The 16,584-nt window shown below is 42.9% G+C and overlaps 1 protein-coding gene across 1 annotated transcript in view; it reads right to left on the bottom strand.

The window, feature by feature from the left end:
* The window catches only part of LOC111873416 (synaptotagmin-4), a 229,807-nt gene extending 213,267 nt beyond the window's left edge, over positions 1 to 16,540 (bottom strand). The window contains exon 1 of the mRNA XM_023868118.2: positions 16,327 to 16,540. Coding sequence (XP_023723886.1) covers positions 16,327 to 16,378 — 52 coding nt within the window. The 5' untranslated portion in view covers positions 16,379 to 16,540. The remainder of the gene's footprint in view (positions 1 to 16,326) is intronic.
* Between the last annotated feature and the right edge of the window lie 44 nt (positions 16,541 to 16,584).

Here is a 16,584-nt window from a genome sequence, read left to right as displayed (position 1 = left end):
CCCCAGCGGCACGTGGCGGTAACGTAGCGCTCGCGTAATAGGCGAGTCATCACCCCGCCACTCTCCCCGCGGTGACGTCACGAGCGGAGCCGAAGTGAGTCGAGCGGAGCCGATGTTAGCCGAGCCCCCGCAACCTGGTAGCTATGCAACGCGAGTCAACAGCGGTGACGTAACAGGATGACGTGGCACTCATTACGAAACATGAAAGCACTGCGGCTATATAAGTGAGCTGCACAGCGGCTGCGAGTCAGTTGAAAAGTAACAGTCGCCGAGTCAGTTGTAATGTGGCCATCGCCGAAGATAGTTCCGAGCAAGCCTACGAGCGAGTGTGTTATCAACAGTTCTCCAGTCAGCCGACTACAGTTGGAGTATAGCAGCCGTCGCGGAAAGAAGATCCGGACGTGTGTGCGATTGTGTAATTGGGAGTGTGTGATACGGTGATACATAGCTCCCCTACCGTAAACGTGTAGACTACTGAAGACAGAGTGAGCTGATTTGCGCATAGGGTTATAAATCGTGAAACCCCGCAACAGTGTAAACAGATTATTGCGAATAGGGTTATAAAGTGTGAAACCCCGCAACTGTGTTATAATTAGTTGTAGCCGTTACTTGTAGATTGTTAAATAAACCAATTAACCATCTCTACGGCGTTTTCAGTAAACGAAACACGTTACAATACTTACTCACTCATGAAGCTGAGCCCTTCTTGAGGAGAAGCCAATTCTGCAGCTACTCAAGAATTTCCCAGCATTTTATGCAACCCGTTCATTACCGTGTTCACAAGATCCCACCACTGGTCCCTATCCTGTGCCAGGTCAATCCAATCCATACCATTACATCCTATCTCTCTAAGATCCATTTTAATATTATCCACCCACCTACGCCTTGGTCGTCCCAGTGGTCTCTTTCCTTCTAGCTTTCCCACCAATATCCTATATGCATTCCTCTTCTCTCTCATTCGTGCTACATTCCGTGCCCAACTCATCCTCCTTGACTTGATCATTCTAATTAGACTTGAAGAAGAGTACAAGTTATGAAACTTCTCTTTATGTACTTTTCTTAAACCTCCTGTCACTTCATCCCTCTTCGGTCCAAATACTCTCCTGAACATCCTGTTCTCAAATACGCTCAGCCTGTGTTCCTACCAAGTTTCACACCCATACAGAACCACAGACAAAATTATAGTTTTTTATATTCTAATTTTTATGTTTTTGGACAGCAGACGAAAAGACGAAAGATTCTGGACTGGAAGTAACTGTCTCAACAGGACAGATATTTGGATAGCTTAAACTCATCAGTTCATTTGAACTGTAAAAATGTCTTCAATTACTTAAGAACTCTCTCCGATTCGAGACTGCGTAGCGCCGTATGGTGGAATGACTGATAACTAATCAATTTGAAATGATTTGGAAGCGTAATCGAGGCACTCTCCCTGAACTTTCCTTGAGGGACTGAGGAAAAGCAAACAAAATCATGAGTCTCCGTTACCTGTGTCGCGGTCAAGACTCTGAAAGATCTACAGAATACAAGTCCAGCCGGCACCTACAGACTAACCTGTTCGCTCAAAATTCGGTTATTATAAACAAGAAGGGAAATATGAGGGTAGTCAAATGAAACTGGGTCAGAAGCCAAAACATATTAAAGAACATTTCTTATCTCAAAAGTAATCTCACAAAACTGTTAATACATTTATCCCACTGGAGATAAGACGGTCAATCCCATCCTTCAAGAAGCTTGTGGGCTGTCTAGGGAACCACATCTTTACCCAGCCACACACATCTTCGTCCGATGCAAACCGATGTGCACGAATGTTTCTCTTCAGGTCTCCAAAAATGTGAAAACCACATGGGGAGAGATCTGGGCTGTAGGGGGGATGTTGAAGCACTTCCCAACCAAATCTCTGTAGCGTATTCCTCACAGAGTTGGCAGTGTGGGGGCGCGCATTATCATGAAGAAAGATAATGCCGTTCGATAGCATTCCAGGGCGTTCTGACTTTATGGCACATCTCAGTTTCTGCAAAGTCTTCATAGTGCTGTGCACTGATTGTGGCCCCACGATCAAGAAATTCGACAAGCAGAGGGTCCTTGCAGTCGAAGAAGAACGTCATCATCACTTTACCGGAACTTGTGTGTACGGCTTTGGATTTCTTCGGTGGTCGAGAATTCACTTGTTTCCACTGTTGGCTCTGCCGTTTGCTCTCGGGTTCAAAATAGTGGCACCAAGTTTCGTCCCCAGTGGCAATACGGGACAGAAAAGCATATTCTTCCTCATGATATCGTTGCAGGTGACCCAGTGATGCAGCAATTCTCTGAGTCTTCTGTTCCTCCGTGAGTTGAGGTGGAACCAACAGTGCGCAGATTTTGCGGTACAGCAGGTGTTTTGTCACAATAGCGTATATGGAACCGTGACTTATTCCATCAAAAGACTAATTTCTTCCACAGTGATCCGTCGGTTTGCCCCGATATGATCATCCAACGCAGCAATAACATCAGGAGTGATGACACCATGAGCCTGTCCTGGGCGACCATCATCTTGCAGTGACACACGTCCCTCTCGGAATCTCTTATGCCACGCCAGCACACGGGAACGTGACATGCTGTGTTCGCCGTAAACAAGAGACATGCGACGATGACTTTCTCATCCTCCTACTCCTTCAGCAGTCAAAAAACCCACTACACTTCGCTGTTCTTCTTTACCCGCCTCCATTACTGATGTTGGACAACCACACGTAGCGCTAACCTTACTTCCAGCACAATAAACAAACTATTTGTGTGCAAGGGCACATTGTCACTGTGCTTTCCCGAGTCCCCACCAGATGTTCGTACCGTAAGCTAATTCTAGTGTTCCCAACTTGCGCGCCGTGTGTTATGAGTGGTGACTCGTTTCCATTTGACTGCGCCTTATAGTTGGAACATATCTGCTCGTTACCACAGATCAAATGAATTATGGTTATTCTACACATAATGAAAATCTAAATAAATATATTCAGTTCAAAGCAAGTGCCTGCAATTGCTGCGAAGAAGGAATATATGCCACATAAGCGGTGAAAGGATACTTTTAAATTATATTTGTGGTTTACTCCGTGATGTAAATTTACAACACGGTTATGACATGGCTATGAGAGTACACGGTGCCGTAAAGCAGTACACGATAATCTAACAATCCTAAGGTCCAACTGCTCATGTTTAAATAAACTTGATTAAATGAAAGTAAAATTATAAAACGGAAATACAGTTTTTGCTTTTAGTTCGTTGGTATGTATCGCCAGGACAAGTGAGCAGCAAAGCACTATTTTATTACTATTATTAGATTTATGTTAATAAAATTCTTATTATTGCTATTATTATCATTTATTTGTTTACTTTTCTGCATTACTGTGATTTCGCCAGTGCTTGCCTGTAATTTGTTTTGACTTTATATTGTATTTGTCCATAATGTAATTATTTGTATCTACACTGTGCTGTGTCTGCAATTGGCTTTGCGGCTGTTGACTCGGCACATAAATAATAAATAACTGAATAATTATTATTATTATTATTATTATTATTATTATTATTATTATGGCTCCACAGCCCTTTCTTTGGCCTTGGCCGCTTTTTCAGTTTCTTAATCCTATACAGAGTCGGTTAGACTCCTTGGACGGGAGATCAGCCCGTCGCAAGGCCGCTACCTACACACAGAACAACACAAACACACACAGACATCCATGCATCGAGAAGGTTTCGAACCCACGATCCCAGTGTTTGAGCGGGGCGAAGACGGTTCATGCCTACACCGCGCGCCAACTGTGACCGGCTAGCAGCAAAGCATACAGCGCTGCAGAGGAGAAATAGAGATTGTGTTTGAAGACAGTCTGACTATGAGACGGTTGGACGTGGATATCGAACCGTCTTGCAGATGTCGCTTGTGTCAACATGGCATCAGCTTTTAATTATTCACATAAATTGGTGTAATTAAAACGGATCGTGACGAGAAATTTCAGGAGAGAAGTAATTTAAAATGTTATAATGTCCTCAACAACTGTGAGCACGTTCTGTCTGAACTTTAGCAATTTATTTTTAACAGCAACTCTGAAATAATAATTTCAAAATGTTACTCCATGCCTGAATAAAATTATCTGTGATGCAGTTATAAAGAATATGGCGCCGTGTAGCCTGACAGATCTTCGCCAACGTTTCGGAGAAGTATCAAGCCTCCATCTTCAGAGCAGAAAACTAGTACGTAGGAAACATCTACCAAGCCATCCAGCGTCACTTCCCAGAAAAAAGAATAATATTCACAGTAAAAGTTACGGAAACTTTAAATCTCGTGGATGAATTGTGAACTGGAGCCAGGCTGATCCACTCACTGAAGGCCCCTGTCAGCAACAACAAGTTTAGGTTATGACAATATGTCCTTTCTTTTTTATTTTCTATAACAAATAAAAGCACAAAGTAAATTTTCGTCATCTTAAAGAAGCAAATGTCTCAGTAAAATCTGTGGAATTTATTCCCTTTTTGTGGAGGCCCCGGGGGGGGACGCCCTCGGTCGCTCCCCAATAAATCCAGCCCTGAACATTTATCAGCCAGTCGTCTAGTTTCTGTGAATATTAATAACGGTTTTCTGAGCTAATGAGAATGATGAGGACCCTTCTTGAGAATCCGATAGTAGTTTCGGTAATCAAGAAATTCCTAGCACTTACGCAACTCGAGTGTCCACTATCGCGTGAGATTTCAGTTTCTCTGCTTCACTGAAGACAGAGACATCAATTTAGTCGGATTTGTGTTCATAGGAAGCTACCACTGGTCCTTGTGTTGGATGAGAGTCCGCAAACTTATGTTCTGTTTCTCTATGATCCATTTAGCATCATTGTCCGATCTTGCCCAAGTCTCCCAATTGGTCTCTTCTCTTGAGACTTAAAATTAAATGTGGGTCTCTACACATATATCAGGAATATTCTATGTGATCAGAATAATACTGTCAGTTATCGGGGTCTATGTGACTAATAATAACGGGTTTTTGGATTGGATGTATTAAAACTTCTACAGTCTCTCTTAATTACAATCAATTAGAGCGTTATCGCTACTCTACCCACTTTACAAGTCACTAGGACACGCTAAGTCTTCACTAGTCGTATCCTGGCGATGGATTGATAACAATCTCAATGTAACTACAAAACACATAAAGTCCTCTTTTCGCAGGCTAGCTCCGTTGTACTCCTTTGTACTCCTTCACTTCTCATTCTGTACTTTCACATATCCTCTGCCTGAATTATGTACTCTTACAGCTGGGTCTCATTTTACGACCGAAGGTCAGTCGGCCAGTCTGTGTTGGCATAAAGCACACATCTGGGGCTTGCGACCAGATTTATTACTGCTTTATTACTGTTTGACAGTTTCGGTCTTGTTTTTTTGTGGGCGCCCTCTCTGACGAGACGACGGTCTGTCTTTTGTACATGCTGCTGGCCCCATGTCAGTGCGGTCTTTCTCGGGTCCGAGTCCCTTAGAGCTCGAGACCATATTTTACTGTCTGTTATGACTTTCCTTTTCGTAGCCTCCTACTACTCAAAGATTCAAATCTTTCGTCTTTTAGCCCTACAACTCAAGTCAAAGTCAAAGTCACATTGCGACTGACGGTCAATCAGTCAGTCAGTAAGTCTTGGTGTCGAGCCCCATTTGGGGCTCATGACCAGATATTAATTATTACCGTGTGACAGTTACGGTCTTGTTTCTCTGGGGCGCCTTCTCTGACGAGAGGACAGGTCTGCCTTTTGTATGTGCTGCTGGTCCTTGCCAGTGCAGTCTTACTCTGGTCTGAGTCCCTTGGGACTCGAGACCATATTTTACTGTCTCAGATTTGAGACTTCCCCTTTCGTCGCCTCCTACGACTCGCAGGGTCACGGTGGAGGTATTCGACCCCGCCTTCACACGGGGTCTCACCCCTACAACTTCTGAACTCAACTGTCTTATATCCACTCTGCACGGACCCCATGGAAAACATCGTCTCTCAACAATTCTTAGGCGTGTTTACCGCTCTGCTGCCTAGAAACCAACGTCATATTGTTCCAACGTACGTATCTGCGTGAACGTGTTTAGCGACCTGTCGCCTAGCAACGGGCATGGTGCGGATCACGTAGAGAACAATTCTTGCAATACCTCTTCTACTGTTGCGTGCTCGTATTTCGGTCGTGAAGTAGCAATGGGTCCACATGTCACAATACATTATGAAGCTCCCTATTATGCATTTTCTGGAGGTTCCCTTTTTTTCCTCCATAATGGGTTCAAATACCATCTTGTCGAGAACGCAATGGAAAGAGTATGAACCCCATTTCAGGACATGTAAGCAACAACCAATAACGCTGAGAGGCAAAGAAGGACGTCGAAGAAGACAAGCTGATCAGTGTCAAAACATGAATAAGCCTGGTAGTTCATCCTTTGCTTTGGTGCGAAGCACGACAATCTTTAGGCATATTAAGTAAAAATGAAACATATGAAATTGCGTGGCTACTACATCTGAATTCTAAAATCATCTGGTCGTTGTCTCTACAATTCCACCACTCCTACATGCGTTTCAGCAACGCACCAACGAAACTGCAATGTTGTTAGTACAAAGTTCGCCTTCGGTGTTGGATTATACGCCATTTCCCAGAATTGCGACTAGCAGGGGCAGATGACGCAGCCAGCACTTCCCTTGAGATGTGACAGATCTATAAATGGGGCGAAACTCTTACCGCGCTACGAGAACAGAATGTGGACGAATCGTCTTTCCCCTTGTGGCCTCATAGCCACACAGCTCCACAAAATGTATTTCTGAAATGTAAGGCCTGCGCAGGACCCGAATAAGCGGACAATGTATGATAAAATCTACTCGAAATATTCATAGTTGAAATCGAGTGTGAAATGAAATATACACGAGGTCTATAATCCACACGACATTTCTACAGACTTTCATCATGAACACTCTCTGGTATCGATCACGGATCTAGAAATTTTCGTGTTCTCATAACTTTCACCGGTGGTGAAGTGACCGAGGCGTGAAGCTGACCAGTTACCTTCATCTAGTGCAACAGGTCACGAATGCTGGAGCTATGCCTCCAATTCCCCCACAGATATTCATGAAGTGGTGCTTACCAGCAACAACGTTAGCTTACATGCAGGTTCAGCAATGGATGGGCGTGATGAGATCGCAAGCAGGAAGTCACAGGACGGAAACCAAATCCAGTGCCCAATTTAGCTTTAATTTGTAAATATCTTGCATGATACCATCAATCATCATCATCATCACATTTTTTGCTAATCTACAGTTATCTAATTGACCTCCTCTGTGGTCTAGCGGTCACAGTTTCTGCTTACACATCCAGAGGTCCCAGCTTCGCTTCCCGACGCTACCAGATTCTCTGAGAAGTAGATACTATAGGGTTCTGACGATGGTGTATAACACACAGAGATACTGGGTTTTCGGACTTTGTCCATCGTCCTGGTTTTTAAGATAACTAAGAAAAACACGACGTTTCGGAAACTGGATCTGTTTCCGTCCTCAGGTGAGGGAAGACACTTACTCTGTTGGGTCCCTTAGAAAGAGCTGGCCTCAATCACTGGACCTACAGAGAAGGCTTTGGGGATGATTTCCTGAGATTTGCATCTCCTGAAGAAATTTATATGATTGTGTTTTTTCTTAGTTATTTAGAATCCGGACGATGGACAGTGTCCGAAAACCCAGTATCCCTTTCTGAGAAGTAGTTGGTCTGGAAAGGGGTCCACTCAGCCTCATGAGGGTAATTGAGGAGCTATTTCAAGGAAATAGCGGATCCGGTCTAGAAAACCTAAATTAACGGCCGTGGGGATTCGTTGCGCTGACCACGGTACACCCTCTATCCACAAAAGTTGGAACTAACTTCACCGACAAGCTGCGGTCGCTCGGTCGATATAGTTCGCTAGCGGACTAGAGGTGAGGGAGTTTGTTTTGTTTGTCTAATTATCTGGTTACAGATTATGACTGTTCTTCTATTCTCGAAGGGCGACAGAGTTGTTGTATTTGTGAATGCTGATTAATAATGCTGACTTAATACAGAGTCTGAATGCGTGTCTGTATATCCTCACACAATAATTCATATCTCTAGATCTCCACTGGCTATCACCGTCGAACTGAGAGCTAATTAAAAAATTCCGCAAGATGGTCATGCAATTTGTAACATTCTCACACCGATGGACTTCTACACGGCGTCCAATGCTCGAAAGCTGTATCTTTTGTACACAGTTATTGTTGCGTCACATCCTATAAAATACTAATTTTCTTAATAAAAAGTTACATGCCCTAAAGTAGCGGGTTCGAGTCCCGATGAGGTGGTTCTTTTCGATTTTCCTAATCCTTTCAGCCGCACTATGGCCCTGGGATCGACTCAGCCTATAATAGAAATGAGTACAAGGAATGGGCGGCCGGCGTGTAAGGCTGACAACCTTACCGCCATCTGTGAGCTGATTTTCTAGAGAAAATGTGAGAGACTCGACGTCTGCTATGTTACAGGGATATCTTTACCTTTAATAAAAGTTACATATTTCTGGAAGCTCTTACACTATGCATCAGGCTGGGTCCCCTCATTAAGTGGCGCTGGCAGAACTTACACGTCACAAGTTCTCATGTCTGTCACGTCGTTACTGATTGCAGAGGACTAGGATATGCGGGATGGTTGCGCCCTTCAGTGGCGCACTGTTTATACCGAATTTTGCTACAACGGTTCAATTCATTTAACAGTTGAGAGCGACCACAAGGTTACGCCAAAAGCATCTGATTTGTCATCTTCACCTGCTAACTCCATGAAGCAGAGTGCTTCTTGAAAAACTGATACGCACTTAGCTGATCGAGGAATTCCATGTCTTTTTGGGAGCATGGAAGTCATTGTCGTGTTCACAAGAGTCCCCCGCTGGTTCCTATCCTGACCCAGATGAATCCAGTGCACACTCTTCCAAATTTTCGCACTAAGATAAATTTAACATTTAGCATTCAAACACGTATTGTAATAGTGGCTTCCGATTGTATTGATGTCCCTCTGAGGATGGTCTGTAAAGACCAAAACATGTAAGGGATGTAGGATTGAAATAAGGAAAATCTTTACTAGTCACGCTGGACGGAACTGTTTAACCTCTTATGATATTGTTAGTGTGACGCACCAGAATGAAACAAATCAAAAACAAATTTTAATATTATCGTCTCATTGCCGAGGCCATTCCAAGCCTGAACTTCGTAAGGCGCTGTATTTTTACGTTAGGAAATTCTTCTACGTCGGCTCAGCCCAAGTACTGGCGGACTGCACCTGGACGGATATCTGCAAGTGCTTATGCAGCACATTCGCAACTACCATCACTAACTGGGCGCTGTCACTTACATGCCAGTCCTGAGGACCTAGTATTTTCCCTTGAGTGAGAAAATAGGCTACAAATGGACGTAAAGCAGTGGGGTCTTCTAGAGAATACAAAGAAAAACTCTACGTCGATCTAGACAAAACCATGATCTAAAATTTTGAGACGATGGTGTATTAATATAATTATGGACTTCTTGAACATTATCAGTCATCTTATTTCTTGTTTAAAAACGACGTTTCGGAGACCGGACTCTGACTGCGTTCTCAGATAAAATCCTATTCAATTGGGCTCAATCGACAGAGCCAGTCCCTATCTCCGGGCACCGGCACCGTCATATTACAGGGTATACAAACCAAGCACACCGTAAACCATCTGCGACAGTTAAGACTCCCTTGCCTTAACTCCCGCTGATGGTTTACGGTGTGCTTGGTTTGTACAGAACGTCCCAGGAGAAAAGGTCAATATTCTGAGTGTTCATAGTATTCGTCAGTCTAAGCAAATTTTTACATGTACACGTGTCCATTCCGAAATATTTCCGAGATATATATATTTCACTGTAAAATTCCAACATTGTTGATAATAAAAGAGATACTGCATACTGTTTCTAATGCCGGCGTTTATTGTTCAAGTGACAAAGTTGGCACCGTCAACAACAATGCTCTGTGCAACTCGTGTGAGGACATGGCGNTCGGGGATTCGAAATTTTTGGGCAAGCTAGCCGTACCTGCTTTCATGATGTCAGCTGTACCTTCCCCAGGCAAGGATATAACTGTCTATGATCACAATCAACTACATCATACGATTTTAGAGCATTCTACATTTAAAGACAAAATTCTTGATCACGATTAACAGAACGGTTCCTTGCCAGTTCTGGGTTTAATTCCCAGTGAGGGCAAGAGAATTTTCTTTCCTTCAGAGATTTCAGACCGGATCTGGGGACCTCTCAGCCTTATATCCGGCGAGTGCTGGAAGTTCCTTCACGGGAATAAAGCGGACGGGGCGGGAAACTGGCCATTGACCTTCTCCTAGTGCTGAAGCTAAGAATTCATGGGGTTGACCCACACATAGTCATGGAATGACGCTTAATTAAGCAACAGAAGGAAGTTTACCCGTATTATTTGTTCCTCACACAATATTCAGGAACATAATCAGGATAAGCGTGGTACAGGTTAATCCTCACTGCAGGTGAATTTTCATATTTGGAGCCGAGGGGGAGAAGACAAAATATCGCGTTAGCAGCAACGTTCAGCCTAACTCATATCCTAATTCTTGTAATTTGATATTTACGTTTAGTAAAATCAGTCCCTAGACGGTCACGGTAGCCGAGCGATCTAAGGCATGCACTGTCTTCGCTCGCTCGGAAGCCGGGATCGTGGGTTCGAATCCCACTCAGGGCATGGATGTTTGTGTGCGTTCTTCTGTGTTTGTCTACAGGTAGAGGCCTTGCGACGAGCTGATCACTCGTCCAAGGAGTCCTACCGCATGTGTAAGATCTAGGAAAACCGAAGTGAACGGAGTTCATGGAGGCAGGCCTAGGCCCACTGGGGCTGTAGTGCCAAGGAAAAAAATAATTATTTTTTTCCTGATTATAATCAGTCCCTAATTTGGCCGCTTTTACTGCGTGTTGCTCAAACAAGAGTATCAACACCCAAGCTAAATTTGTGGGCAGAGTGCGCAGGCTTGTATGGGGCACAACAGTGCCTTTGTCTACACGGAAGGCTGATGCACATTGCTCGTGCTCTGAGGAAAGCCGTCTGAAATATAAACCCGAAAATGGGCTAAGATACCTTCCCGAACCATTCTTGGTCAAGCATGTTGATTCAAAAGAACCCCAATGCTAATTCTATGGACTGCAAGGACAAGTTATCCCATTAATACAAGGGATCAAGTAACAAACCCCCTACAGAACTACCGGCAAAAATAATGTTTTTAATGTACAATTAATTTGACTGTGTGTCATGAACTGTAATGCTGGTAACAAGACTAACAAAGAAATCAGGCCACGCCATAGCTCAAGCGGTTAGTCGCTGGCTCCCCACCGCGGTGGTCCGGGTTCGATCCCGCGTCTGGTCAAGTGGGATTTGTGGTGGACAAAGTGGGGCTGGAGCAGATTTTCTCCGAGTACTTCGGTTTCCCCTGCCAATTCCACCAATTGCTCCATAATCACCCTCACCTATCATCTGGGGCTGGTACAATAGGCCAGAAGTGGCTGTAGTACAAAGGACTTAGTCCCACACCACCAACAATAGAAAAAACGCAGAAATCCCACATAGAAGTACATGGCATGTGCCATGCACTGTAATGCTGGTATCGAGACTAACACACAAATCCCACTTAAAAATACATGTTGTGTGCCATGAACTGTAATGTTGGTAACAACACTAACACACTAATCCCACTTAGAAATACATGTCATGTGCCATGAACTGTAATGCTGACTGCCATATGTGAGCCAACTGTCAAGAAAATGTGGGAGGCTGGACGCCTCACAACCTTATGGGCCTCCACAACCTCTTACAGGGATAGCTTTTATCTCACAGCCATCTGTGAGCCGATTGTCTGGAAAATGTGGGAGCCTCGACGTCTCACAATCCTATGAGCCTCTACAACCTGTTACAGGGATAGTTTTACATTTGCTTTATGTGAAGTATACATTCCTGAGTTTCCTCAGATCCAGTCTATATTGTTTCTCAAAGACAGTCATGCATCATAGAGAAAAATTATGCTTACGACCTATTTGCGTACATATAAATGATTAATGTAAATTTTTGTTTAACAGGTGGAGGAGAGGGCCAGTTAATGAAGGAATGCCCCCTCGAGTCAGCCCAAGTAGAAAAGGAGTGACCAGCAGTAGGCAAACCCTTCCTCTGCTTGAAAGGGAAGCACGTAAAATTAATGCCAAGAAAAACATGCGCATATGTCTTAATATGAACCCCAACCAAAAATTTCTGTGCTGGCGAGGACCAGCAGCAATTTAAACCAATCGATTGACAGACGTATCTGCTTACTAGCCCTCAAAATCATCTCAGCACAGGCGAGGGGGATGCCATAAGTTCTGAACTATCATCATCATCATCATCATAGCAGCTAACTAAAACTTATTGGGGCGGAAGAACTAAAAACTTAATATTAGTATGTGGGAGAGAAATCTATCAAACTAAATTAAAATACAAACAAGAAACTGTTGTCAACCTCTGAGTTAACCCCACGCCTAGACCTAATGCAGCTGTAAAAGGAGGGGCTCAAAATTTGAGTAAACTCCCAGATAGCTGAATGACAGTTGCTTCACTGTATGCAACTAGTAAATAATTATGGCTACTGCATGTTCAGTATTGTGCCTACATATAGTGTCAGTTACTAGGCTCTTGCCTGTGGTTGCCAAATTAAGATTGTGTGTGCTGATACATGCTGTTGTCACCACCCCACTCCTACTGCTATTACTGCTACAGCCAGGATAGGAACTGGCTAAGGGCTGGACGACTGGGGTTCTGTTCCCAACAGAAGCAACATCTGATGTTTCGCCAGAGGTAAAGCAGACCATTCACTTCCATCTAGTGCCAAGGTCAAGAATGTTGGAGGTATGCCTTGACACCCCCATACATCTTCATGTCATGGTTCTTAATTAAGCACAGGGAAAGTTGTACCCTTACCTTTCCCACCAATAATTACTGCTACTATTGTTACTGCTGTCGCATACAGTTGCAATTATTATGCTGGTGTTTATTATGGAAAGCCTCTCCCTTTTGACAGCCTAAGTGCATGATTTATATGATTACATTTCATGGGTTAAGGAAAACTGTTTAAAATCTTTCCTGAAAGCACCTTAACTTCAAGGTGTTACGTGTGTGTCGGAGTATCACAAACACGTATATCAAACAGTATGCCTACATCATTTGGGTCTCAGTGCACAACCTAAGGCACCACTGGCATTACTTTCATCTTCATGAATCTAATGAACAGAATCTAAGTGGGAACGCTTCTAGAATGTCCTGCCTACAAATCTGATTGCTCACAGGCTCATATTCAACATATGACTCTGTCAAGAGCTTAAGCCTTTACAGTGATACAGCTTTCGGTTGTTTTGAAACTCAGGAAAGTGTCAAGAGCTGGTGGCTTTAGTGATACAGCTTTAGGTTGTTTTGAAACTCAGTAAAGTGCTAAGAGCTTGTGCCTTTACAGTGATACAGCTCTTGATAGACTTGAAACTCAGTAAAGTGTCAAGAGCTTGTGCCTTTACAGTGATACAGCTCTTGATAGACTTGAAACTCAGTGAAGTGTCAAGAGCTTGTGCCTTTACAGTGATACAGCTCTTGATAGACTTGAAACTCAGTAAAGTGTCAAGAGCTTGTGCCTTTACAGTGATACAGCTCTTGATAGACTTGAAACTCAGTAAAGTGTCAAGAGCTTGTGCCTTTACAGTGATACAGCTTTCGGTTGTTTTTGAACTCAGTAAAGTGTCAAGAGCTTGTGTCTTTACAGTGATACAGCTCTTGGCTAACTTGAAAATCAGTAAAGCAACAGCGTCCTATGGAATATAATATACGATATTACTGTGGCTGCTATTCAGAGTCAAAAATGTGTTTTAAATATTGGTTCTATAATGTGCCACTTTGTTCATTTATATTCGTATAAACATGAAAAGTGGTTTAAGAGAAAGTGCACATTGTAATAAAAATATAAGTTTTCTCAATATTTATAATACTTAAAATAATGTGCATATATTGGTAACTTTACGCGGTCTGAATATCTGACTACTTAACTTGTTCCATGACAGAATAAAACCGAATTTGAAAACAGCAGTACGAACGTTGAACACCAATATTCCAACCAATTTGCCACCCACGCTCTTTTCCTGTAAGGTAAGTTTGAAAATGGATCCACCCAGCTTCTCAGCACAAACTCTGAATTTCACCACACTTGTATCACTTAAGAAAATTAAAAGAATATATTGCTTACGTTGTAACCGATTATTTTAAAGAATTTCAAAAATCGATTTAGGTTTAACACTTCTGTAACTGCAGTGTGCACATAGTGAAAAGGAGTGGTGTTATTCATTTATCCGGATAAAGCATTTTGTCACGTTTCTTTGCTTGCTAAACTATTGGTCTGTCGAGTTTTGTAAATAAAAATGGCATTATATTTCAGGTAGTGCAGCATTCATTGCCTTAATTACCTTGATACTGCTCTACGACATTTTAATTTAGGTCACGCTCTTATGTAATTTGTATCTTTAAAATACGGTATTCCATAATCGGTTCACTGATTCGGACTAAATATTTATTTCGGTATTTTCAGTTGATTTTAGATGACAGTACACTTAGATTAGTAGTTTTAATTCCACATCAAGGATAGTTAATAACTTAATGGTTTAATGGGTAACGTGTTCTGGGATATGTTAGCACACATGTGAATTCACACTTCTTTACGTTCTATGAGTGGGGTGAGACTGAGTCCACTTGATACGTCTGCCATTAATTGGCCTATTGTACCAGCCCCGGATGATAGTTGATGATGAATGTGGAGCAATTGGTGGAATGAGAATTGTCAGGGGAAACCGAATTACTTGGAGAAAACCTGCCCCAGTGACACTTTGTCTACCACAAATCTCACATGTCCTGACATGGGCTCGAACCCTGGCCGCCGTTGTGAGAATCCGGAGATTAACCGCTTGAGCTATGGCGCGGCCTTTCCTTGCGTTACGATGGATCTACGTATTAAAACACCAAATTCTTTTTATTTTCGATTAATGAAGACAATAATTTCCACCTACCATATATTTATTTACTGTCGGTGGGGTGGGACTAACTCCCTTGTACTGCGGCCACTTCTGGCCTATTGCCCCAGCCTCAGATGATAGGTGATGGTGATTGTGGAGCAATTGGTGGAATGAAGATTGGCAGGGGAAACCGAAGTACTCGGAGAAAACCTGCCCCAGCGCCACTTTGTCCACCACAAATCCCACTTGACCAGACCCGGGATCGAACGCGGGCCACCGCTATGGGAAGCCAGCGACTAACTGCTTGAGCTAAGGCGCGGCCCTTCCACCTACCATAAGTCGATAAATGGATTCAACTATTCATTCTTGATTATCATGCAATTCTGAAATTAAATTTATTCTGATACATCTGGTTTATTTCTAAACCTTAGTAAATAAGCAGTTGGATTTGAGGTTCTCACATCGGTGGTTATGAAAGGTTCTATCTTCTGGGATACAAATTCATGGATTCCGGTGAAAGTTAACCGACGTTTAGGAGGAACATGTCGCCTTCATCCTCAAGGTCGAGGGGCAAGCCAAGGAAACCAGTAGATAGATCTTGCTGCCTGCTTCATGGTGGTTTCTTGCTTAGCTTACTGTTCGACCCTAAAGAAGGAGACACTTATCAGGCTTCACGGAAGATTGTAATCAGTGTTTGGTTCTCATCTTTCAATGTGGGAATGGTTTACGTTCTACGTTCACACACTGCAATGTGAAATTTTAAAGACAAACGTACTTGCAGTATCAATCCGGTAATGCCTAAGAACCTAATTTAAAAAAATACTACATCAGACCTACGACAATTAATTTATAACAGAATCACATAAAATAACCACGCCTTGCCCTGAATTCAAAAGCCTGAGGAACATCTGTGTAGCCGACACAAGGGTTAGCTTAAACTTAGCTTCAAGTTTGCTCTATTGTCAGTTCCCAATGACAGTTATTTCTTTCCATTACCTTTCATAGGTTGAATTTAGTTTAGAAAGTGGTATTTCAATGCATTATTTACCCCTTCGAAGTATTCTGAAGTTCCGTAAAAACATTTTCAAAATACGATTATCGTTCATGAAATTCAACACCGTCCATTTAAACCACAACTGGTTGGGAGGCCTCTCAATGTACCTCTCAACTACCTCCGTTACAGTAGGACATGCCCAAGCCTATAACTAGCTGTCAGAAACAATCATTTCTTTCTCACTGCGTCTTCTTAGCAGTGCATTATGCTGACCTACCTGTTTCGATAGCCTTGATCTCAGGTCCATCATCTGTTGCCGTGCTCACCATTGTGGATGTCTGGCAGCTACACTAGACTTCCGAGAAGAGGAAACTTCAGACGTTTAATAGGGTATTATTTTCAACTTAGCGATTCGTTTAGTTTGACAAGAAATTTAACTGGCCAAGACAAGGCCCAAGTTACGTCCGACTATATCGCACGCCCGTAGTCGGGTCAATAATGAACGCTTCTGAGCATGCGTCCTAATGCAACTCTT

This window comes from Cryptotermes secundus, unplaced genomic scaffold (genome assembly GCF_002891405.2).
Source record: "Cryptotermes secundus unplaced genomic scaffold, Csec_1.0 scaffold270, whole genome shotgun sequence".
In the NCBI taxonomy this organism is placed as follows: domain Eukaryota; kingdom Metazoa; phylum Arthropoda; class Insecta; order Blattodea; family Kalotermitidae; genus Cryptotermes; species Cryptotermes secundus.
This window is presented reverse-complemented; position numbering and strand designations above follow the sequence as displayed.